Consider the following 25,998-nt stretch of genomic DNA (forward strand, 5'->3'; position numbering starts at 1 on the left):
AAAAACATAAATTTGGTAGACTAAAAGGGCATCTCTTAAGATACGTAAGATATGACTTTTGCAATGTCCTTTATATGGTTTTCGATGTCTCTGAATTTGAAGATAAATTTTGAAAATACAAAATAGCAGCAACACCAATTGGCGGATATTAAATTAATCGTCATTTTTCCTGTTGGATATTAGATAGTGTCTCTTAAGCATGATGTACACTGTAGTTCGATGTACCCTGTACTTCAGATACAGTCTCCAAACCGTGTTTACACTGACTGTAGTTTGGGTGTAGTTCGTCAAATGAAGATGAATTTTACGATACAAAAAAATGAATATATTGTAAACGTGCTTTAAATATCTGGATGCGATAGACTTCGTGATAAAAAATTCAAGGTACATTATATCATTGGCAATAATAAGATCCAATTTTAGTTTTTAGTTACACACTGTTAACCACCAATAGATGTTTTAATGACAATAAATCCTAAAATGTATTCAGCTCGACGTAAGACATAAATAGATACAGTTGGTTTAACTTGAATAGAAGTTTTAATTATCTATGCTGCATATATGCATATATCACCTTGATGTTCATATCGTCTTACGTATTTGTCAACATCAAGGTTAGTGCGACCATTTGTGACAATTTCTAGTTCCCAAATATTAGCGATTTAGCTCCTTTAAAAGCGAATGCAAGTTAAATATGTTTAATCAGAGGCGGATTCAATGGGGACGCGAGGGGCGCCCCCCCCCCCTAATTTTCAACAGTGCCCTTTTTTACGGCTGAAAGGGCCGTTTCTCAGACTCAAATATGTCCGTTCCCAACCCGTTGTAGGGATCACAAATGACTCGAACCATCGACTCAAACACACCAGTCTGGGAAATAGCTCTTGGAATGGCTACAGATGCAAGGAAATGACGGATAATTTTCTTGGGGACCCCCCCCCCCCCCCTCAGCGGCAAGCCCCGTCTCCGCGGTCAATGCCTTCATTTTGCAGCGCCCCCCCTTTTCAAAATTCCTAGATCCGCCCCTGGTTTAATAGTACTTTTATCTAGTGTATCTTTTATTTTGATTTTTCTTATAGAATAAGGCTATATAACAATAATGTGCGCTTCTTGTTGTATAATACTAATAATAGTATGTTCAGCTATACTTTTCGTTTAAAAAATGTATGTTTTATGTCCTATATACACTTATTCGCTGAAATCTATGACATCCAACAATATAATAGGTCATATAAATAGATAATAAGTTTGCATGACGTCATATGAAATTCCTGGCTTCACAGTTGTCGCAACTTTATCTATACACGGCGTTGCGTCGACCAACCATGCAATGTGAAGTAGATGTCAATATGGTTATGTGCATAGGCGTACGAGCTGGGGGGGGGGGCTGGGAACCAAATGCTGGGAAAATTTGGGCACACAATTGTACTTTGTAAAAGTTGTATAAAAAAATATTGTGTTCTTGAATGTGTCCAATTCAACAGCGAATTTATTATTATTATGTAACATACTAAGAACCTAACTACATTTTTGGGGCACCAACCACCACCGCCCCCCAGTCAAAAATTTCCCCGTACGCCTATGGTTATGTGTAAGAATATTCAGTTCAATATATTCACGGTGTATGATTTTATTCATACTTCAATTTTAGTGAGTTACTTCTGCAACGTTTTTAGAAAAAATTGCTATTAATTTGGCCAGTACTGTAATAGCAAGTGTATAAATATTTTCTGTTCAGTCTGTACACAGTAACATATCTGAGAACCATATTATCATTTCTGCCCAAGGCTCCCTGTGATTTATAGTTAGCAGTGATACAAGGCAATTACCAATTTTCCATGCTCTTGGCCTGAAGAAATAAAATAATAAAAGTCAAGTTTTTATTATTATGCAAGTGGAAAAATACAATTCTTCATGGTTATGGTATGATTTGAATAAATACAACTGATTTGAAGTTGGAATTATTATTTGTCTAAGATGACTGGGCATTTACAAATTGAAATAGCTACTCTTCATCAAGAAAATACATGAATATTTTTCCCAATTCACCTGGATTTTATTGTAGGTCTTTGTACGTGAAATAGCTTTATTTAACGTCCGCTTCCACCGAAGTGGTATTGCAGAAAATTAACAAATTCGGATTCCCTTTTAAAGGAATTAGACTACACTATCGCTGGATTGTATTATATTCAAAATGGCGCCCAGAACACAAAACAAACATTGCAATTCAGGGCGGACTGGTGTCGAGGTTGTATCCTAAGAATGATTTTTTGAATATTTAATCAAACAGAAACACAATTATGCACATGCAGTTATGATATAATATTAAATTAGCTTACCTCAAATACCTCGAAATATACTGTTTGGTCAGTTTGTCCGCCCGCCATATTTCTATTAGTCACACATCCTTCGGCCAATTAAAATGGAGGTATATTTTGTTTTAACCGAAACGAAAGATTTGCGTTATAAATACATTGTATTAAAAAATACCAAAATCACAAACCTTATATTCTTATTTTCTGAACAAACTTTTTTCACAACAATATCACTTTTTTCGATACTAATGCTTAATAATACAGTTAACATTTGCAGTACCAAAGGGTTTAATACCGCAAAATTACTTCAATAAATATTTCTTTCTTTGTTTTAAGAGTAATTCATTTTAATTGGTCATTTACAGGTAAGAATAAATTTCCAATTTCGATTAATGAACCAATTAAATTAAATAAAAAGATTAACTCGACTATTTCCACGCCCATTCAAACATTTTTTTAAAACGTAGATATAACACAATTGTTATTGTCTTTGATGTGTCAAGTTTATTGGGGCGATATCAATCAGACACTGCCAAATGCAGACATTGTAATAACCTGTCTCTGTATATTGTCTGAGACAAGATGTGAAAATATACAAAGAGTAGAATCAGAATAATCTTTTATTATATCTAATTAAATAAATAGTTTATATTTAGATAATAATTGACTAAAACTTTGATCTCTTATATCAGTATACTGTTATAAAATACGTTGTTTTAAAAGAGTTATTAAATGCATCGCACGATACATACATTGCGATTTCTACTTAATGTTTGTAATAATTAATATATCCTTTTAGATAATTAGAAATATTAAAAAATAAATCAAGTGAATTACTCGACATTCAAATTCAGGAAGAGTGGTTTTACATATAGGCTAGTGATAAAGGAACATAATAAGATTCCCAAAGACAACTCATCCCAGACAACTCATCCCAATAAAAGACAACTCATCCCACTTTTAAAGACAACTCATCCCAAGTCAAAAGACAACTCATCCCAAGTCAAAAGACAATTCATCCCAACTTTTAAAACACCCGACTCATTCCAAGTTACAAATAAATACCACAAATAATCACTAATATATGAATTTATTACATCAACAATTTATTAAATTATACATTTATGTATGAATTTATTACATCGACAATTTATTAAATTATACATTTATGTATGAATTTATCACATCAACAATTTATTAAATAATACATTTATGTATGAATTTATTACATAAACAATTTATTAAATAATACATTTTATTATAACCTCAACAATATCATCAACTAATACATTTTATTAGGCCAGTCATTTAGTAATTTAGTCTGTCAGTTTGTCGTTCAGTCAGTCATTTATTACGTAAGTCTGTCCTTCAGTTCGGTCCATATATCCCCCACATCTTTTTAGTAGCTGGTTGGTGCTTATTTCCTGACTGGTATATAAATTCCAAAGTTGAAATAACTTGCTTTGTGTAGTTCGTGATTGTTTTTTCTGGTGTCTTCTTAATTTTCCTTCTGAGACCATTTTCATTTGTGTCGGTAGCTGCGCTGCTTCTTTATACAACAAAGATATCAGTAGATAAAACTGTAAATTCCCTTTTCTGGCCTTTTGGTTGATTCGATTATGCCATCCCTCGACATCATTATTGGTTCGGATTGTCCTGCCAAACACGCTCCATGTTGGGATGGTCCATATATTACTGGTCAGCCAATTATCCATTATGTATTTCATAACCACTTTAATTTGATCGGTTGTGGCCTTTTCTTCTAATTTATTGAATGTTGGCAATATATGTTCAGCGGGTAGGAATGGCAAGGCAAGGACTTTTCTAAAAAAACTTATATACAGCATCTTTCTGGCTGTAAGCAGTCTACAAAAATATAAAAAACTAATTGTGAATAAAACATGTGATAAATCGTCGCCTATGGACTCATCCGTCAATGAACTGTTCATAATAAAAATACAATAAAAACTGAATGTTAACAATATAAAAAAACTTGTATAGATTATGATATAGGATAAGGATAATACTAAAACTTGTTCTGGATGTGATAAACTATGCTTGTACTTACTTTTCCTGGATATTTTCTGGCATATCGACATCAGGGCAAACGGATAAATGGAATGTAGTCTGATCAACAGGTAAAGACAGTCTTGTACTCTCCGCCCTCGGTGAAGTAAAACTCGTGGTTTCATCAGGTGCTGAACATTCAATACATTTGAAGGCCACCATTGTCAATTCTTTAACCATCCTGCGGTACTGAGCTCTAGATATATCTGAAAGATACAATATTTTTAGTACAATAGTGTTGAGTTTTGAATTGAGTATACAATAGTGTTGAGTTTTTAATTTAGTACAATAGTGTTGAATTTAATACAATAGCTTTGAATTTAAAAAACAACATTAAAGTCTTACCAGTATTACATGTCCTATGCTGCCATCGTTCACACCCGACGTAATTAATTATATGGAAAAAAAACACATAAGATTTTATAAATGTACACAAGTTTGTGTTAAGACATTGAAAAAAACACAAACTTGTGTCATTGCAATGCAATACAACACAAACATGTGTTAAATATTTTTAACACAAGTTCTTGTGTTGAGATCCAACACAAGGGTTTTTTCAGTGCATATATATAAGTAAATAAGAATATATATGAAAGAAAATGACATAACTAAGGACAATATTATCCTCGCATGAAGATATAACAGTGTCACCACATGGGTCACGTCCATCGTGATAGTCAATGAAGACTAATAATACTCGAACAGGATAATTAAGATCATATTAACTTGCCATATGGCTGACGGATTAGGAAATCTTGCCATAAAGTGAACAATAATTGATGTAGTTTAAGCAGTCAGTTTACAGAGTAAGTCGTTTATGTATAAGCTAACTGATAACCATATCTTCAATTAAAATGAGCATTTAATATAAGTAGTACAGTATGGCGGTATATTAGTGCCAAAATTCTAACATGCTATCGTCTAACTTCTAACGTGCTATCGTCTAACTTCTAACGTCTATTCGTGTAACTTCTTATCTAAGACAATGTATATTCTAATTTCTTCAGTTGTTCCTCGTAAATGGGGCCTTCTAATCTTGCAATTTTTATTCTATTTCATGTTATTTCTATTATTGTAAGGACAAATTTTCATTTCAACAACGCTTAACATGTTTAGAATGAACATTGAACAAATTAAGAATTTGATACGTCCACCTAGCAACCGTCATTATGACATCGTTTGGTGTCGCCACTGTATGCGCAGCTATCCACGCAATTACTGCTCACGGCCGGAAGTTTATACTGTTTTACGACAACAATTACGAATAACGGCATTGGCACAACCGGCTAAAAGATGTCAGATTCAATTGCCAAATCGAAAGCTCTGAATCTTTTAAAGCAGGCCGCACAGGCACTTACCGAAGTATCAGAATCCCAACAAACAGATAATATTAAGAATAATAAACCCGAAATACATGTACCAACCTCACATGCTCCACCCATGGCATCAGAAATCAAGAAGCTTTTTTCCCCGTACAGTAGTTACAGCAGGCCTGGCACTAGGCCTAGTACTAAGAAACATTTCCCTGCCACTGTCACTTCAGTCAGTGGGCCTGTGAGTTTTTGGACGCACAGGTTCTCTGTAATAATTGACAAAGACCAGGTAGGTACTGACGCTTAGGCCTAGTTAAAGCGATAATTTCAATTTTCATATTTTCAAAGAACCGGAAATTCAAAACATAGATATAAATAATTATTTCTATGTCTTTTGCTCAATAATAAATAGGCGGTCAACTCACTATTATACGACCATAGTCATTATTCTCCACACTTTAAAATCATTGACACAGGAAATAATAACACAATTACCTCCCTTGTTTTTACATTCCCCGAATGGTATAGCTATCTTCAAACGTTTGAATTTAAAGTTGAAAATGATATATTTGCCAATTTCTCAACTGGCAATGGTGAATTATTGGATAAATAGGATTATTCTTTAACTAGGTAGGACTGTTTATAGGTACAATCTTTAAGGCTTTACTTTAATACATTTTAAAAATATAACTTAAAAATATGAAATTGCAACTTTGAGGTGCGAAATTTATATGTATTAATACTTGGTAGCATTTTACAATATTTTACATTTTACTTTGTTTTACGTTTAACACTAAAAGTAACGTTAACAACAGTATACAGAGTCTTCGACATCATGATATACACACAAATTATTGGTATGGTCCATTCTCGTCAATAGTGATGGTATCTTAGTACTGTGAAAATATGAGCCCTTGAATCACATAAACATAAGACAGTCAGTCACAGTGAATAATTTTAGAGAATGAGTTGTTGGTTGTATATGGCTAGCGATTGTGAGAACAGAGGAGGAAGACTTGGAGATACTGCAGACTGTGTGATGTAGCATGATTTACCCATATCCACCATTAAATTTCAACTCATAACTTATATATCGATATTTGAAATTGCATACACACCACGTTCTTTATTCCAAACCTGATCTACCATTATTTTGACTAATATCACAATAATCTATATCAATATTTGATAATATTCATTTCCTAAAGTTGAATTTTTATTTTCATTAAAATTCATAAAATTTTTAAGTTAAAATTCCCTCCTCAAAATGCGATCTCTAAGCAAGTATGGAATTTGTAACTAAGGGACATAACCCATGTATTGCTTCAAATCACTTGCTTAGAAATCACATTTTGAGAAACGTTTTTTTTAACAAAAACAATTGCCAATTTCAATTTAAAATACCAATTTTGACACAAAAACAGTGAATATATTAATTATCAAATATAGATATAAATTATTATTACCGTATATGAGTTGGAATAATGGTGGATCATGTAAATCGGGCTACTGAACTCTGAGATTAGACAGTGGAAAAAGAAGCAAGCAAAGGATAATCCTTTTACTGATTAGATTCCTGTTTAGTAATTTAATTGAATTTTGACTTTTTTTTTCAGAATTTTGTACCTACTAGAGAACAAAAGAAAGAATCATTTGAAAATGGACTGGGTGAGAAAAAAGTAACATTTGAAAAAAATGACAACCCTCTGTACTTTAAAGAAAAATTGGAAAGTGTATTTCCGGCACTCAAGCCCTGCGGTGGATATGAACTTCTGCGAACAGAATTTGGCAGCAGATGGTCTTTGGAACTAATGATTCAGCCATCTACGGGCTTCCACACAAACTATTTAGCAAATGAGAGCTGTTTGGGCCAAGCAATGTGCTATGCAAGGCCAATCCAAAGGAATTTGGCCTTTGCCAGTGTATCTGTAGAAGGTGATGTAAGTTTTTTCTTTCATATTAAATTTAGTACATAATTTTTTGGAGAAGGAATTGTGTCCTTACTGTGTTTAATATATTCATTCCTACATTGTACTATATATTGACCCTATCAATTGCATCCCCTGTTTTGGATTTTGCATTATGGTTTGCCCCATTTCTACAAATTAATAAGATCTTAATCATTTTTTTTTTTTTAATGTACTGACATTGATATATTTTATAACAGACAATCATGATGTAAGGTGTTTTGGGTTCGCAAATGAACCCATAAAAGTTTGAATTTAGTGGAGAGTAGGTAGGCAGATATGCAAATTTTCCCTCACAATATTATGTTTGATTTTATGTATTTGATACAGAAAAGTAGGACGTTAAAACCAATTTCATTTATCGTTTTCAGGATTTTAGCTGCCTCTCTTCTTGTTGTATTTCGTTATGATTGACGTCTGTATCTCTGCTGCTTTGGGAATATGGGCTGCAGTTGCAATGGATGCTTAAGGACAGACTTGGGAACATTCACTTGATTGCAATGTTTTGTGTGTACTGATGTGTCTTATGTATTGGTTTGTCTTTTTGGACTTTATTCAGCTATGTGTGGTGTTGTTCTTCTGTACTTTAAATTACCCATTGTAATTCTAGGACTTGTCTCAGGGACCAACTGAAGTATGTATAATATGCAATGATGAAATACCCTTAAAGAATTTGAGGAGGCATGTAGAGGATTGTGATGTAAGTATTTAACATTCAATTTTAATTAAGTTGACATTTTCGCCTGTTGTGTTGTTCTTCAGGGATTATTTTAAACAATGACTCTTGTTATGATTACAGTGAAACTTACCTTACTACAAATTTACCTACATCAATACCATAACTAAGCTTGTTCCCTAGTGTGATAACGAAGACAAGTTGTCTTATTATTAATTTTTTTTTCAGTATATTGAGTGTATGCGCAATACTCTTTCCCGGGAGGGAAAGGTGCCTCTATCCCTAAGCCACATGTGCTCGCACCAGGAATCAAAACCATGATTGCAAGCCACTACCAGCTGGAGCTCAATGCGAGACACACTAGGCCATCCCAACCCCCAAATCAGTAATATGTGTCATCTTTTTATTTTGAGATTTAATGCGCAGGCATCAGCCTCACTATTGGCATGTTACATTTTATAATAGAGCAACTAGTATTATAATGACCAATTCATCTTTAATCTTGCAAGACCTTTCATTTTTCTTTACTTTATGTATTTTACTTGCGTTCTTATATTTAATGTAAGTTGAAATGTCTTTCATTTACTTTCAGAAAAATTGTAACAATGATGATAATGACCTAGATATTTTACCAGAGATCAATTTTAAGCCAATGAAGAAGTCGCAACAACCAATATGCAAGTATACTTGTGTACCGGTATGTATTTCACTTATAAACTATTTATGACACTTGTAAAAAAAAAGATTGTTTTCATACTAAAATGCAAAAGGATATCTTTGATTGGTGCATTATTATTTAAACAATCTGGGCCGGTTCAGAAAAATAGGATGTTAATCCCCATTTCAATTCACCGTTATCCCAATCTAAATCCAGGGAAATGTTTGATGCAACTAATAAGGGTGTTAATTTAATTTATTTTTCATGACTAGAGAATTGCAATGAATTTAAACAGACTTAATACTTTGGTAAATTTTGATCAACTTTCATAAAATCTACCCAGTTGTATATTTTACTAAAATGGTTGTCACAGTTGAGGTTTATGATATAAGCTTCAAATTGCTGTACAAAAATAACTCTTCATGTCTGATTATGGTGGAAGTGTTTACTGAACTTGTTATTTCAGGCAGTGAAATGTACAGAAAATTTAGATGAAACTCCGGCAAAGTAATTTGAATGTGTTATTAATAGTCTGGTATAGGGTGCCCCACCATCAAAAAATATCTCCAAACATATTGATAATAATGCCAAAATATTCATATATTAATTTGAAAGATGTATATATTTACACTACCATACTGCTGATTATCTCTGTTGTGTAATCACTTGAGAGCTCATCATTTGAGGGTAAACAGCAGTTATTAGAGCAAATTTTCGCTGCGTGGGGCACCTTATCTATGTTTTATTTTACGCATTGTTGAGATTCACTATTCCCATTCATACTGGCACTTGTTATGTTTAATATCACGATATGTTCACATTTTATTGTCCCCCGCCTTTCGAATAAAGTTGGGACTATTAAAATGGGTTCGTCCGTCTGTCTGTCTGTCCTTCACACTTTTTGGGACACAATAACTCTCTTCCTAATTGAGCTAGAATGTTCAAACTTGGTGTATGTGTTTATTAGGTCAATGCCTTGATGGATTTCGAAGATGAGCATTCTCCGCTTAGGGTAAGCCGAGATAAGCAATTTGATTGGTTGATGCTTTGGGACAAGATAACTTTAGTTCTAATTAAGTGAGAGTGATGAAACTTAGTGTATAGTTTCGTTACAGTAATACCTTGACTAAATTCGATAATGAGCATTTTCTGCTCAGGGTAAGCAGAGCGATACGCAATTTGATTGGTTGAGACTTTGGAACACAATAAATCTCCTTCTAATTGAGTTGGGGGTTGGGATGGCCTAGTGGTCTAAAGTGCCACGCTTTGACCTCTAGCTGGCCGTCACCTCTGGCTTGCGGCTGTGGTTTCGAGCCCTGGTGTGAGCGTATGTGGCATGGAGATAGGGGCGCCTTCTTAACCTCGTGGGTTTCCTCCAGGCACTCCGGTTTCCTCCCACTGCTAAAGATTCCTACGCGCAAGCGGATTGTTGAAATAAAATTAAACCATATGTTAGTCCTGAAATGACCTAGTTGTGTTGAGTGGATGTTAAACCCCATTTCTCTCTCTCGCTCTCTAATTGAGTTAAAATGTTCAAACTTGGTGTATATGCTTATTAGGTCAATGCCTTGATGGAGTTCGAAGATGAGCATTTTCCGCTTAGGGTAAGCAGAGATAAGCAATTTGATTGGTTGATGCTTTGGGACACGATAACTTTAGTTCTAATTAAGTGAGAGTGATGAAACTTGGTGTATAGTTTCATTACAGTAATGCCTTGACTAAGATCGATAATGAGCATTTTCTGCTCAGGGTAAGCAGAGCGATAAGCAATTTGATTTGCCGAGACTTTGGAACACAATAACTCTCCTTCTAATTGAGTTAAAATGTTCAAAATTGGTGTGTATGCTTATTAGGTCAATGCCTTGATGGAGTTTGAAGATGAGCATTTTCTGCTTAGGGTAGGCAGAGATAAGCAATTTGATTGGTTGATACTTTGGGATAAGATAACTTGGGTTCATCTTGATTGATGATTTTTATGCCAATACAATGACTGCATTCTCATTCAGTAATGGATTCGACAGTAACAGTGTATAGAAACGAATGATTCGGACACGAGGGCCCTTTCCCTTGGATAGAGGGGCGCCTTTGTCTGCCTTTAGGGTCCCCCTAACTAGGGTACATTTTCATTTTTCTCGTCGGTTTTAGCATTTTTCTTTATAAAACACTTTTGGATGACACTTCATGTACAGTTTGATTGCTCTATACGTTTGAAAAAAATAAATGGGCGAATAATTAATATGTTTCATCTATTTATTTTGGGATTTCGGCGGGGGACATCAGCCTCACTGTTGGCTTGTTTATTCTTAATATTGTTTTTAATGACATTAACTAGAAGATAGTTGAGAAAAAGTACAAAGAATAACTCTTCTTCCAATTGAGGTAGAATTAATGTTCATACTTGGTGTGGATGTCCTTACTAAGTTTGATGATGTGAATTTTAGCCTAAGGAACATAATAACTCGGTTTTAAGATGTTGATCAGTTAAATGCCTTGACAGAGTTTGATGATTATAATTTTCCGCAAGGACTGAGCAGAGATATGCAATTGGGTTGGTTGATGCTCTGGGACATGATTACTTTGATTCTAACTGAGAGAGTGATGAAACTTGGTGTATAGTTTCCCTAAATCAAAACCAAGACAAGTCTGGGTCATCTTTTCATTTGGGAATAAAACAGCCATAGTGTTAGATTGTTGAGAAAGAGTAATGAAACTTATGTATGTTCTTTTGTGAATATTTTCTGCTCTGGTTTAACAGAGTGATAACTAATTTGATTGCTCGATACTTTATTACGAGACGAATGTGCAACTTATTAATGTTTATTTTGGGATTAAGATGGGAAGATCAGCCTCTCTATTGGTTTGTTTTATTTTCAGATGTTCGTTTTGTATATTATATGTTGGTATTTATAAGTTATATCTTTATTGGATTATGATTTAAATATTTTTCAGAATCAACTATGTTCAGTGTCCGCTGTGTCAAGACAGTTTTAATAAAGATGTCATAGAAATTCATTCTTCAACCTGCAATGGTCTGAGTGAAAGGTATATCTGACCTCAATCTGTTGAACATTTGCATTAATAGTATTATATGATGCCTTGTATTTAACTGTGAAATTGAACTGAGAAGATCTATGGGTCTGTACCGAAAACTTTATTCTTATTTGTATTGTTTATTTTTGCATTTTCTTTTCTGAGAAACTTGTGTTTTCTCTATGTTTTCCCCATCGCAAACCCCTAAGCGTAAGCAAATTACTGAAATATTATTATACCACAGGTAAGCCGGATAAGCCTAGAAATTACCAGGTTTTTCTTGAGTAGACTTTAAACCTTCTGTCTCCTCTCCAAGAAAGTCAACTAAATCAAAGTATTAAATTGAAGCCTTGAATGAAAGTTTTGCAAGTAAGAGTTGAAATAAATTTTCTATTTTTTTTTTAGTGCTGGGGAGAATGACAAACAATCAGAAGTTGTGACTGCCTTAAGGTAAATGACTGGAAAATTTTAGTGTAACATATTTAAAGATGCAATATTTAAGTGCTAAATCTGTATGCATTATTTAAGTGCCAAATCTGTCTATTGCAGATGTTTTGTCTGGCTTCAAATTAACTATAAATTATTATTTAGACATTTATTCACATGACTTCATAGATTGTTGTAGCATTGGCACTTGATTATCAAGACGATTTAGGCTAAATCTTGTCAAACTTCATACATTCGTAACTTCATTTGGCTGTGCTAATGAAGATGGTTATACTACATACAGTGTGTGCTATGAGGGAAATTTAGCCTGAGCAGGCACTATGGCCTTTTCTTATATTGAATTCCAACTGTCAATGGATCTTTTACATGCACACTGAGATATACAGGTGATGTCAGATTTTTGTCCCATCCCAAAAACTAGACAGTTGCCTCTGACAAGCCCTCCATCTTGCACAATTGACAAGGGGAAACCATGCTGGGAAATCCCAATGAACTTTCTCAGGCAATGCAGGGATCGAACAAGTTAAGAAAAAAAGTAATTATGATTAAATTTTTAAACTATTAACGTTGAAACGTCCGGGTCTTCAGCTAAATCTTACATAAAGTAACAGAAAAGCGATAAAACTGTTAGTTTAGCTTGATACAGAAAAAAAATGGAGGACAAATTTGAAACATTGATAGCATATTGCTATATATTCAAGCTGGGTCACACTAATTTCTAAATTATTTTTGTATTTGTAGTATAAGAAGCGAAGATGAAAATGTACATCGTGAACGGTGCCTAAAAGAAACACTATTGGAAATGTAGGTATTAAAATAGAAATACTTTATCCCATAGTTTATTCTTGAGGTTTTATATGCAAGAATTTCAAGAAAGTAGGTCTTATTGATTGCCTGCTGTTTAAATTATTAATTATTGTATAGCCTTTTTCACATGGTTGTAATATTTTGGTCAAACTTGCATTGATTGAAATTTCCCATTACTGTATTCATACCAAATGCTTATCTTTGTCTTTCATTCAAATTTCATTCCGGTAATATTCAGTGTGTATTTTGATATGGGTTGTGTATCTCAATGAAATGAAGAAGCCTGTAGATTTTCAACACTTATCGATAATTGTCGATCCCTGAAATTTATATTAGTTGTCTATCATCGTAGGAGGAAATAATATAACTTTCAGTGTTGTTTGCCTTTGCTACAAAATATTGTTAGATCCTAAAATGCTTGAAAACAATTTTTTTGCTTTTGAGCTCTCATTTAATTATGATCTGCTCTTTTTATCCTGCACCAGACGAAGATAGGGATGGATATTGAAAAGGGCACCTCTGTCCCGATTTTGTTTCCGGAGCATATATATATAAATTGTTCCAGATATTTTTTTAAACTGTGTGTGTACACACTTCAACCTATTATAGTAGTTGTGCCTTTTCCTACTTAGGAATTTTTTTGGATTTATATTTTTTTGTTTCCATGGAATGTTGATGACCTAAGTCATCTTGTTGAAATTTTTTATGCGTTGTTTAACCCATATCTGTTTGGACGACTAGGGCAGTGGTGGGTGTATTTTTGTTGCCAACAGTCATTGTTTGAAACTTTTGTTTACCTCACAGGTGTGATATAAAAAGTCCGGATCTCATTATAAGTACATATAGCAAGAAATTTATTAGAGGGAAGAAAATGGATGTACTTGAAGAAGATTATGACAGCAAGGAGAATACAGCTTTTGAAATATTCATATCACGTGATGATATTTTTAATGACATGTTATCAGAGTTTTCCAGAAATGTAGATATATCCTATTTGCTAGACGTCACTTTCATTGGTGAAGAGGCATCTGACATGGGAGGACCCAGACGAGAATTTCTTACATTAGCTCTGCAAGCCATTAAAGAAAGATTGATAAAAGATGGCTATTTAGTATCTGAGAAGGATATTGGACATGAAGCATACTTGACATTGCTTCACAAAAAGGCTTTTGAAATTGCTGGAATTGTTGTTGGTAGGTATATAAGCAAAATTATGACTTAAAAATATATTATGGTTAGATCATTTTATTCTCATAGCATTAATTGGCCTTTAGTTTTTAGTAACTTCCATAACTTTGCATATTCGCTAAAAACTTAAAATTGGACTTTCCATCTTTACTTTCAGGATTGTCTTTATTAGAAGGTGGACCAGTGCCTTATTTGTTAAATGATCCAAGGGGAGTTCTTCTGACCCCAGACACACAAGAAATGAAACAATTTAGTATTGGATTGAAAAGAATTGGCATTTTGCAGGTATTAAAGTTTAATGTGTTATAACAGTGTTTAAATTATAATTATTACAAAATTGACATAGCGCAAAGATGTATTCAAGGGCACTTTACAGTGCAACAAAATAATAGTTGTTATAAGCCTTTAAAAATAAGAAAGTTTAAATGTCTCTGGATTACGATCAATTCACATTGTGTACATATGTGTACAGCACTACCCTGTGTTACACTATTCCAGTGTGACACTGTCAAGTGTTTCATGGCAGCCAACAGGAACTAATCAAGGAAGACTGAACCCCGTCCACCAGGATGGCAGGGCACTCTTACTAGATTGGTCACTTTGCAAACACAGTTTACTAATATGGATACTGCTTGCCCCAATTTCTCAAAATTAGCTGTGAGGGGTGGGCACCAAAGGCTATGACTAAATCCTCCTACATGATGGTTGATGTTGCTGACCTAGTTTATTTCCATGAGACCTAATTTACCCAAAATATCATCCGCAATCCAGATAGACCACCCATTTTAAGCAATTACAAGGTTAACAAATAACCTAAATACACCTAGCAGAATAGTGTATTTTTATATCTGATAACCAGATAAAATATGTATTACCAATATATATATTGTTCAAAAAAAGTAGGGGATATTTGATTTGTAAGTGTTATTAAAGTCACCTAATGAAACTGACGAAGAAACAAATGACAAATTGAAATGAAGTTCACATTCATCGATTTATTCCAAATGATCGTTAGACTAAGTAAGGCACAGACTGACCATTATAAGGGTAAAATGATACCCGGGGTCAAACAGCAAAGTTACCACAGCATCACAACCAAGTCAGTAACGGGTAAATCCTCCTCTGTTTGCCAAACAAGCATTGATCCGACGTGGCATACTTCTAATGAGACGTCTAAGGTCATTTTGGTCCAGATTGTCCCATTCCTGTTACAACGCAGCAGCAAGTTCTTGGACATTGGCAGGACGTTGTTGACGTTGACGTAACCTCTGTCCAAGCATGTCCCAGACATGCTCGATGGGGGAGAGGTCGGGACTCAGTGCTGGCCAAGGTAATGTGGTGATGTTCTGTTGTTGGAGGTAACCTGTAACGATCCTGGCCCTGTGACATCTTGCGTTGTCATCCTGGAAGATGAAACGGCGGCCATGACGTCGTGCGAACGGAAAACCATGGACTGCCAAGATGTTGTCCCGGTAGTACTGGCCTGTAACACGCCCTGCAACAACATGTAAAGCCGTTCTTCCAGCAACAGTGATGCCTCCCCACACCATAACAGAACCACCCCCAAATCGATCATGTCTGATGACGTTAACGTCTTGGAAGCGCTCGTTTCGACGACGCCACACCCTCCTACGTCTGTCCAAAAAATCAACAGTGAACCTTGACTCATCTGAAAACATCACATTGCTCCAGCGTCGATTATCCCAGTGTTGACGATCCCTACACCAACGACGTCTTGCCTGAATGTGATGATCTCTCAAACAAGGGATCACGCGAGGACGTCGGGCGCGAAGGTGACACCTATGCAGTCGATTCCGAATCGTCTGGCCACTCACTCTCACACCAGTGTCTGTTTGAAGACGAGCGCTGATCTGAATTGCTGTGATGACACGATTTCTCAAGGCCAAGGTACGGATAAATCGATCCTGGGCTTGAGTTGTCGCCCTTGGTCGACCTGAGCGTGGTCTGTCCTGTACAGATTGTGTATTACGGTATCTGGACCATAGCCTGCTTATGACAGACTGAGAAACATTCATCGTCCGCGCCACAACCGCCTGTGTTGTGCCGATCTGTAGCATGCCAAGGGCACGTAACCTTTCATTTTGGGTAAGCCGACGCATATCAAAATTTGTTTTCTGGTCACTAAAACAATTAAACTGATGTTTCCACCCTGGAATTCAATGCCACAATGACTGTAACATTCAAAGTCAGAGTCGTGCAAATCTTGAGTTGGACCCCCATGATGATCCCAAGCATCACCTGCATTCCATGCGGTAGCTATTGGTGCGTTTGGGCGTCACATGTAACTAGAAATGTTTCTTCTGTTAGGTTCTATAGTGACTTTTTTCGTAGTCATTTGCATATTTTAGTATTATGCCCCCAAAATCAAATATCCCCTACTTTTTTTGAATAGTATATTTCAGTTGTGCCAAATTAAGAAAGATCTAATGTCTTTGTTCGACATGAATAATGGGAAAACTTTGCTGCTGACCTACCCAACATTAGTTAAGTTGTTAAAAGTAAAATTTTCTGAGGAAGGTTCGAATGGGTATATCCAAGAAAAGAGTATGTACAGATTCTTCCTCGACTACATGAAGGAGGTGGCAGGTATATTTATTTCTTGTATTTTAAATAGTTGTTTCAAATCTGAATGGATACTAGTATGGACCCCTTGTCAGTGATCAGATCATTGGGAGGAAACCCCAGAACCCTGAGAAAACCCCAAGAGGTTGGACAGGCGACCCAACAACAGGTAATTGGAACCACACCAGTCGTCGCAAAGACAGATCTTATTATACAATGTGCATGCGCTAACCATTCAGCCATCCAACCCCCAGGCTGAAAAGGAAAAGAGTGACTAGTCCCTCAAATGATACAATGAACCCTGGTTCTGTCATATCTAAATATTAAGGCCACCTCCAGATTTTGTCTAGGGCTAGGGCTTGTCCTGTTTACATCTTGTGACCATGATGAAATATGGAGGTAGCCATGATATTTAGATCTAACCCCAAAGTCCTGCTTACAAATTGACAGCACAATTTAAACATCTGGGGGCAACATTTCCCACATTGCTCATCTAACCATGGAAAGAACATATGCAATGTGTTGGACCTTTTATTACCCAGGCATTGATTGAACAATAAACCTTAGTTCATTTCTTTGCACAGTAAGACTGTTTGAATGAATAGATCGTGTTACTTTCAAGAATATTTTTCTTTTTCAGCACACAGACGAGGAAGTATACAACTATCAGACATACTTAAATTTATTACAGGTATAGATCAAGTACCAATTCTGGGCTTTACAAACACTCCGACAATTGAATTTACCGCCAGTGATACTCTATTGCCAACAAGCAGTACATGCACGTGTACTCTTAATCTATCTAGGAAGTGCGATGTTACAAAAGACATAGTGTTTAATATGTTTGATTATGCATTTGCTAATAGTTATTTTGGTCTAGTTTAATCAGTGTACTGGAAAACAAAATGACTGTCTGATTATGTGTACATTTGGTTTATTTTAAGTTTTACTATTTTAAATTCTTCCCATAATTTGGCTTATTATTGAATTTGAAAAGTACCAATGTTTTGATTTTTTGTGCCTATATGTCGCGTATTGTTATCACCCTGTTTTTATGGTCATGAGTAACGAAGCCTTTTAATTTTCACAAGTATCTTATACAAGTAAATTTTTTGGAAAATTACTTCATGGGGTTGTTACTCTTGATCAGTTTTTAATGTTTGTAAATCATCCATGGGAATATTTTTCGTTACTTGCCAACCTGCACATATCTTTATTAATTTTTGTACATTTGTCTTGTGGTGTTTGTCATTCATTTCATCAATCTATTGAAATTCATTTAATCAATCTATTGAAATTCATTTAATCAATCTATTGAAATTCTCATATTATTCTTTAGAAACATTTCTGAGTGTCCTGACAGCATGAAAATAAATGGTTTTTAGTCAATTTTACTGTTATTGCAAATATTAAATTTTGCTACTTTAAAAATAAAATATGTAACAAAAAGTTTGTTTTAAAGTTTTTAATTGTGCTTTAAACATACACTATGCAAGAGCTAAATCTGATTATTGCAAGTCTTTATTTAGGTTTCAGATGTCATACATGTAGAAATTATAAATTAGATCTTTATTTACACAAGCACAAAATCATCTCTGTAGACCCACGATTGGCTTGGATTCGTTGTCTACTTTAATTTTTAAATGGCGTGGTGGGCAGGGTTTAACCGTTGACATCATACTCCCGGGTCGAGGCTAAATGATAGAGTGTATGAGGCCGCTGTTTAGCGAGGCCTCAACAAATGACATCTAAACTATTTAAAGTGCAATAAACTAAACACAGATAATGACAAATAATACAATTCCTGGAGACCATGTGATGACTAATACAGACGAACAGGTCTTCTATCTTAATGATATCAATAAAAAAAAAATTATTTCCCCAACAGGCACGACGCCCCTGGTGTCTACCTATAGATTTATCATAATTGTATTATAATATTATGTCCTATATTCACTTGATTTAACGCATGCCCAAATTACAGGTAAGAATGGAAATTTACTATCTCATTCATTTTATCCAATAGTTATAAAAATCCAAAAAGGTAAAACACAAACTCGGATATGATGACACTGACAAAAGACAACAAGATTATGTAGGTGGAGTTAACACATGTCAATCAAATGATCGGCCATGCTAAAAATCGGTGAAGATGGAATTCAATCCCATTTCTAGTCAAACATGACACTGGTAGTAACTATGTTCAGAATAGAGTAATTTGACTGAAATTTTCAATATATTCTTTCATCATCTATTTTTGAACTGTTATAGCAAGAATAGTTAACTCCTTATAAAAAATCTCCCATAATGTATCTTTAAGTACATAAACATACATATTATGTTCTACACATTATTGGCAATTAAAATATCTCTGCATCTGATGAAAATGTCTATACCATGCGATTCGGATTCAGCTAACGGGTTTACCATCATCAACTGTTCAGTTGGAAATTCTGTTGAAGGAACCTCCACTGGATCAAAAGTATGGCCTGACATTGAAACACCTTCTTGACTCCTCCCATAATCTTGCAATTCATTCTGTTGAAAAATAAAGTTTGTCTTATACTTCCCAATATTCAAAGGAACTATCATCAGCATGAGTAATTATAATTTGTATGCTCTAGTTACGACTCTACATTTTAAATTAGCAATAGATGGAAATAAGCCCAAATTTACTGTAATGAGGATCCTTCATATCTTTGAGAAATAAAGGGAAGGGAGGAACAAAAGGTTGCGAAATGCTAAATATTGATGTCGTTCGTCCTCTCATGACCCCTATGATTCTCATCAAAATTAACAAAAATCAGGTTGTTGGGTGGCAACATTATATGCCCATACTGAGATGTGGGTGTAAAAAAAAATAACAGATGTTTAAGGTAGCAATAAGGTGTACCTCTTGTAAATCTATAGTTGAGTGGATAATCTGCCCTGCAATAAACAGTTGAAGAGGAGATTTATTATGTTCTGTCCTCAATGGTCTTCTCTTGAAAGCTTCACAAAATTGGTCAAGACTACGTTGAATTCTGGGTAAAAATACATAGTGCAAGACTTGAAGATGAAGTTCGTCTGTAGGTACAAGAATGTTGTTGGTTTCCATATAGCAGAATAGATTGTAAAATACATTAACACAACCACACCACAGATCCCTCCAAAATCTCTCAATTCTACAATAAAAACAATTCGCATTATTTTTCTGGGGATCAACGAATCACAATCTCTGTTTCAATGAAATAATACACTTGTATATTCAGACATTGAGACCAAGAGTCAATCTGGTTCTCTTCCTCCCCTGGTTCATATTAAAAACCAGATATACACATATAGAGAGAAACTATTTCCCCATCTAAGTCGGTTCCCTCAACTGCAGGAAAATATCCACTGTCTAGCAACACCTGAATCAAACATCAACACACATGTGAATTCAAACTGGACAGGGATATGCTACCCATAGTAAACACACTGCATCCTTTTTTTGTAAAAACTTTCGTTTACAAAATTCTTCAAGTCACTCTCTTAATTAATGAAAATTGTTAAAGACATACACTATTACTGATATGTGAAGAGACAGTGGGGTAATATACTACCACATTTCAAGTTGGTGTATAAAAATAGGTCCCAGCTCAGACCTCAGTTTCAAATACCATTGAATGAAACATGGGTCATGCATGAAGTAGCTGAAATTTGTGAATCCTTTATAGAGACGGTAATTTAAAACTACAGGCTTTGGACAAATGTTGTAGGCTGTGTTCTCCCATTTCAAATAATACATGTTTTTAGAAAATATACCATACCTCTGATTATGAACACTCCTTCCTGTTATATGACTACCTCTTCCACATCCTTGAGCTCTCAGCATATACTCTGCAATACCAATATTTTCCCCACCTTTATCCGATCTCACCCTTTTGGGAACTCCATATTCATGGACAGCATGTTTAAAACAATCAAGGACGGTTTGAGACCTATTGTTATTATTAACTTTAAGATACACCGGAAGCCTAGAATATCCATCAATACCGCCATGAATAACAAAGCGCCAACTGAAACATAGAGCAAAACATATCTAACTTGTACTGTGAACATGTATGAATTTGCAATTAAAAATATTAAAATGCCTTTAAAATATAGACTTTCTGGACTACAAATAATTGTCTAATATCATTTTATATAATTATTAAGAAATCTGATTAATCAATCTTGTACATAGTAATGTGGTGGGGGAGCCACAGTGGCTAAGTGAGTAAAATCTTTGGCTTGCTAACCTGGAAATGAAATGAAGTAGGGTTTAACGTCCTACTCTTCTGCACCTAACCTAGGCTAATGGAAGACGGGCATATGCCATACAATGTGCTATGAGGGAAATTTTCCGGCTTCGGCCTACTCTTATATCGAATTCCAACTCCCAAGGGATCTTTTACGTGCACGCCCTTTTGTTAACAGGACCTCAGTTTTTTGTCCCATCCAAACGACTAGGCAGCTGTCCTTATCAAGCCCTCTGTTCTGCATCACTGACAAGCAGAAACCATTGCTAACCTGGAAGTCCCCGAGTTCAATCCCTGCATCAATGGCTGAGAAAGCTCATCTGGATTTTTCTGGACCTGTTCCAACATTAACTTCTAGTATTAATATACCTACCTGATCAATTTGTGATATCCATCTACATGCCACAAATAGTTTGGCCCAGGTACAGAATAAATTCTTCTTTGAATTGGACTTGAAGTCAGTTTTCGGAATACCACTCCATCTAGGTCAACTCTGCGAGAACTGTCACGCACTTTACTGACTGGAACTCTTAACCCAGAGGCTCTTAAATGGCTGCAGATGCTGCGATACCCAATATTTGGATATTGATGTAAAACTTTAATTACTTGTGTGTCAATTTCCTCATCTGTTATATCACTGTATAAGTTTCTAACAGATAAATCATATTCTGACATCCTTCTAAAAATAGTTCTCTTGCTCAATGAAAGTAAGTGCGCTATTTGTGGGACTGAAAAGTCGTTATCCAAAAGGTATTCCAATGTCTCTACTGGAATGCAAAATTTTGGTCTACCTCGTTGGCCAGTACTTGTCCCCACAATAGGGTGTCGTGTCTGTGTTACTACTTGATCCGTATTTAATCGATCCAGCTGATCCACTGCGCCACATAAAAAGTGCAAACACTGTAAAATTGCATGTGGCATCTCCTCGTCAAGATCATTGGAATTCGATGGACTGTTTATAACATCAGCAAATGTACCCATCAATATTTCCAAATTGTTCATAATGTCTGCTAACGAGTTATAGCTGTTACTTTCAAGTATATAAATAATACGTTGAAGTCGGCCACTTAAAAAGTTAATACATTCATGGTGTTCCATCTTGAAGTTGATATCTTGTCATTTGTACATGCATGGACCGTATATCTATACGGACAATGCAAAAAGATGTTTACTTTTCTCTCACGAACTGCCGTAAAACGGTCTTAACTTCCGGCCGTGAGCAGTAATTGCGTGGATAGTTGCGCATACAGTGGCGACACCAAACGACGTCATAATGACGGTTGCTAGGTAGACGTATCAAATTCTAAATTTGTTCAATGTTCATTCTAAATTTGTTCAATGGTCATTCTAAACATGTTAAGCGTTGTCGAAATGAAAATTTGTCCTTACAATAATAGAAATAACATGAAATAGAATAAAAATTGCAAGATTAGAAGGCCCCATTTACGAGGAACAAATGAAGAAATTAGAATATACATTGTCTTAGATAAGAAGTTACACGAATAGACGTTAGAAGTTAGACGATAGCACGTTAGAAGTTAGACGATAGCATGTTAGAATTTTGGCACTAATATACCGCCATACTTAATTTCCTAATTAACTGGTTATCTAATTCTGGAACTAACTCCACTCTACAAACTTTTTGTGTCCTTGTACTTTAACCTTTCTATTTGAGAACCGTGATGATTTTACGAGTGGGTGTTTTTGAAGTTTATCTAAGAGTCTAATGTTCTCCACTGTCATATCTTCGACGAAAGAAATACCTGATTTGGTCAATTTTCGTCTGTTTGAAACAACTAATTGCCTCTCGTCCCTTCTCAAAAATCGGACGATAATTCCCCTGGGTTTTTCAGTTTTTGGAGTAGTGTCATCATTTGAAACATGGGGAAAAGGACCAAGACGATGAGCCGCCTCAATAGAGATTGGTTTATCAATTTTCAGCTTATCTTTGATTAACATGGAGACAATTTTGACACAATCTTCATTTGGTGTTTCTTTTATCCCAAATACTCGCAGATGGGCTTTTCGTGTATATTGTTCTAAGTTGTTTAATCTGTTTGCTAATAATTTACACTCGCTTTCTTGCTTCAAGAAGCAATTTTCCACAAGCAATTGTGGAAGCCGGACGGACGAATGGGAACGACGGCAATATACGACCACATTACAATATGGGCGTATAAAAATTGTTTGCGTTAATTTGGGGGTAATCAGCCCGGGTCAGTAGTGTCGGGTATGTCGCCCAGGTATAGGCGCTATGCCCCGACCAGTAGTGGGCTATTTGCCCCACTTCCACCACTCGCGCAAGTTTTAAAATGGCCGATATTAAATACTGGTGTTATTATCGATATAAATTTGATTTCTGTATCTTTCATAGCTACTCCACATTACCCTATACTCCATCTTGTGCTAACTATATATTGTGACTATCTTGTGGTAACTATGCTTGTCATCATAAATTAGTATGCACAGATAGTTCTTTATATAAAAAGACCAAACTTCTTTTTTGAGGGTTATTAAAGAATTTCTTATTGTTATAGCATTGTAAATGTGTAAAACATTTTTATATTTTTGAACTTTTTCTATGTTTTTACTTCAAAATGTGGTATAATGTGTTTTCTTGAAAATAAATAAAAATTTACCAAAAAATATGTTCTTCAAATAAGTTCACATAAACAGCTTCGTTCTGGCCTTTATTTCTGGCGACGTTTCGACGAGGGTTCTCCCGTCTTTATCAAGCAAAGATACGTCGCCAGAAATATTTAAGTTCACACATATTGGTTTTAGATAGGTGTGAATTTTAATCCCCTTTTTCAGAAGTAGAATTTCGATGTCAGTAAAACTATTTAACTAAATATAAAGTTTTGTAGGACGAGGACAATGACAGATGACACATTATTGTCGCTGATAAATCATGGCTTGTAACAACTTATAACATTGTCGTCTGTCTGTATATATCTTTTAGTCAGTATAACACCAAGTTGCACGAGAGACAAGGTGGTTTGGTGATTACTTTATTTATTGCTATATTCTACATGGAAGACTGTTGATTCTGTAACCCAGTCATTCGAGATGAATAGGTGTTAACAGGTTCATATTGTGTAGGATTTGAGTTCGCATTCAAAAGAGCAAAACTTTGAAATCATGTCAAAATGACAAACGATTAAAGGCTCAATACCACTCTTGTTGTAACTGAATAATATGTCCCAATCTTTATTCTGGTCAACAAATTGTACTATTTTACAATATTCCAATTAATTAGTGATACAAATTTCATCTTAACATACCTAATTTAAAAGCCTATAACCTAAACCTTTTCAAATGTGACTTGGATTTAAAAATATTTTCGAACCCTCTGGACAAGTAAAGTAGGATGTAACGGATAATTTACACAACAGGTAGGACACTTAAACATCTAGTACTTAGAATAAGGCTATTATTTATTTTCTGGAGCTGTCAAGCCAGCAAGAGTGTTATTCTCCCTTTAAGTAGGTCATTTGGTGCTTTTTTAAAATTTGTATTAAAATTGGTTTGTAATCAAAGTTTCTGTGCAACTTTTAAAATGGCTAAATTTTGCCCAGTTGAAATGATTACTATTACTATAATTAGTTAATAATTTTTTTTTCTTTAAGATTCTTGACAAAATCGGTAACATCTAAAGGGAAGTGATGCCTGGTTGTGACGTTTCTTTTTTCTTTTTTTTGAAGTGATGTCATATATTTTTTTTTTTAAGTGCAAAACTTTGAAATCGGGTCAAATGTTGATGGCAAAAGACTAAGTAGGTCATTTGGAGCTTATTGTGGAGAATGAGAATTGCTATAATAACTATTAGAAGTGAAATATTAATAATAATTTTGATATAACAATTTTCTGCTGTCTGCATCATTGAAGACACATGAAATCATTCACCCCTCTAGAAACAAAAACCATATATTAGATTTTGTTATGTAACAGTCTTATGCAATGTACGGTCATTTTTCTGACGTATATAAAACAGACATTCACTACGGTGAGCCATGTGGGAAATAGTAATTTGATTGTATCTTTTTCCCTTGTTTATTATGTTCCTTTAAAGATTTCAACTTTTTTCTGTATTTAAATTTTTAATGTAATTCACTTGTTTTTAAATAGCGTTACAAATGTTTTCGTTTCAGTTATGATTAAATTTTCATTTTATGGAATTCCACGTGGCCACTCGCGTACTTTATGTTATGTTCATACTAACTATAGATTTATTAGTACTTTCTCTGTTCAAACCTCCGTACGTATATCAGTATAGAAACTATTCTGAGATGTAACAATATTACGGCCTTTCCAATTATTGGTTCCAAATTCATCAACAAGAAATATAGCACGTAATGTGTGGTATTTTGATACATTAAATGGTATATAGACATGGCGACCCAAAACCTTGCCATAAATGAAAGGGTAATAAACAGTGTGGTCAGTTAGCTTTTTGATTGTTATAAACATCATTTGGCCGCTTGTTTTTGAAACCCCACCGACAGTGATGGAATATATTTTGTTGGCCAAATTAGGTAATAGTCCCTGCCGGTATGCAAGGTAGGGTGCATGTCTATTAAATATTTAGAATTTAGGGTTTTAGTCCATGAGGACTGTTGGCACCTATAAAAGAGAGAGCGGGGAACTCACGCAGACTGTCTTGACATCTATAAAAAAAGCATATTATT

The 25,998-nt window shown here is 34.9% G+C and overlaps 1 protein-coding gene and 1 long non-coding RNA gene across 6 annotated transcripts in view; one reads left to right on the plus strand and one right to left on the minus strand.

Moving 5' to 3' along the window:
- The window catches only part of LOC126819636 (uncharacterized), a 41,376-nt gene extending 26,605 nt beyond the window's left edge, over window positions 1-14,771 (plus strand). Inside the window, exons 1-9 of one of the 5 annotated variants that reach the window (XR_008787846.1) lie at window positions 5,399-5,981; window positions 7,309-7,632; window positions 8,031-8,359; window positions 8,928-9,032; window positions 11,943-12,035; window positions 12,429-12,473; window positions 13,212-13,274; window positions 14,082-14,470; window positions 14,623-14,771. This is a non-coding gene — a long non-coding RNA (uncharacterized LOC126819636). Of the gene's footprint in view, window positions 1-5,398; window positions 5,982-7,308; window positions 7,633-8,030; window positions 8,360-8,927; window positions 9,033-11,942; window positions 12,036-12,428; window positions 12,474-13,211; window positions 13,275-14,081; window positions 14,471-14,622 lie in introns of those variants that run through there. The other 4 variants (XR_008787845.1, XR_008787847.1, XR_008787849.1 and 1 more) reach the window with 4 other exon arrangements.
- Window positions 14,772-18,498: 3,727 nt separating this feature from the next.
- Window positions 18,499-22,381, minus strand: LOC126819635 (uncharacterized). The gene is made up of 4 exons (XM_050547769.2): window positions 21,684-22,381; window positions 20,840-21,088; window positions 19,942-20,212; window positions 18,499-19,586 (listed from the first exon to the last, which is right to left on the minus strand). Exons 1-4 carry the CDS (start codon window positions 22,310-22,312, stop codon window positions 19,392-19,394), a joined length of 1,344 nt encoding a protein of 447 aa, XP_050403726.1. The 5' UTR covers window positions 22,313-22,381; the 3' UTR covers window positions 18,499-19,391.
- Window positions 22,382-25,998: the final 3,617 nt, after the last annotated feature.

This window comes from Patella vulgata, chromosome 4 (assembly GCF_932274485.2).
Source record: "Patella vulgata chromosome 4, xgPatVulg1.2, whole genome shotgun sequence".
Classification (NCBI taxonomy): domain Eukaryota; kingdom Metazoa; phylum Mollusca; class Gastropoda; family Patellidae; genus Patella; species Patella vulgata.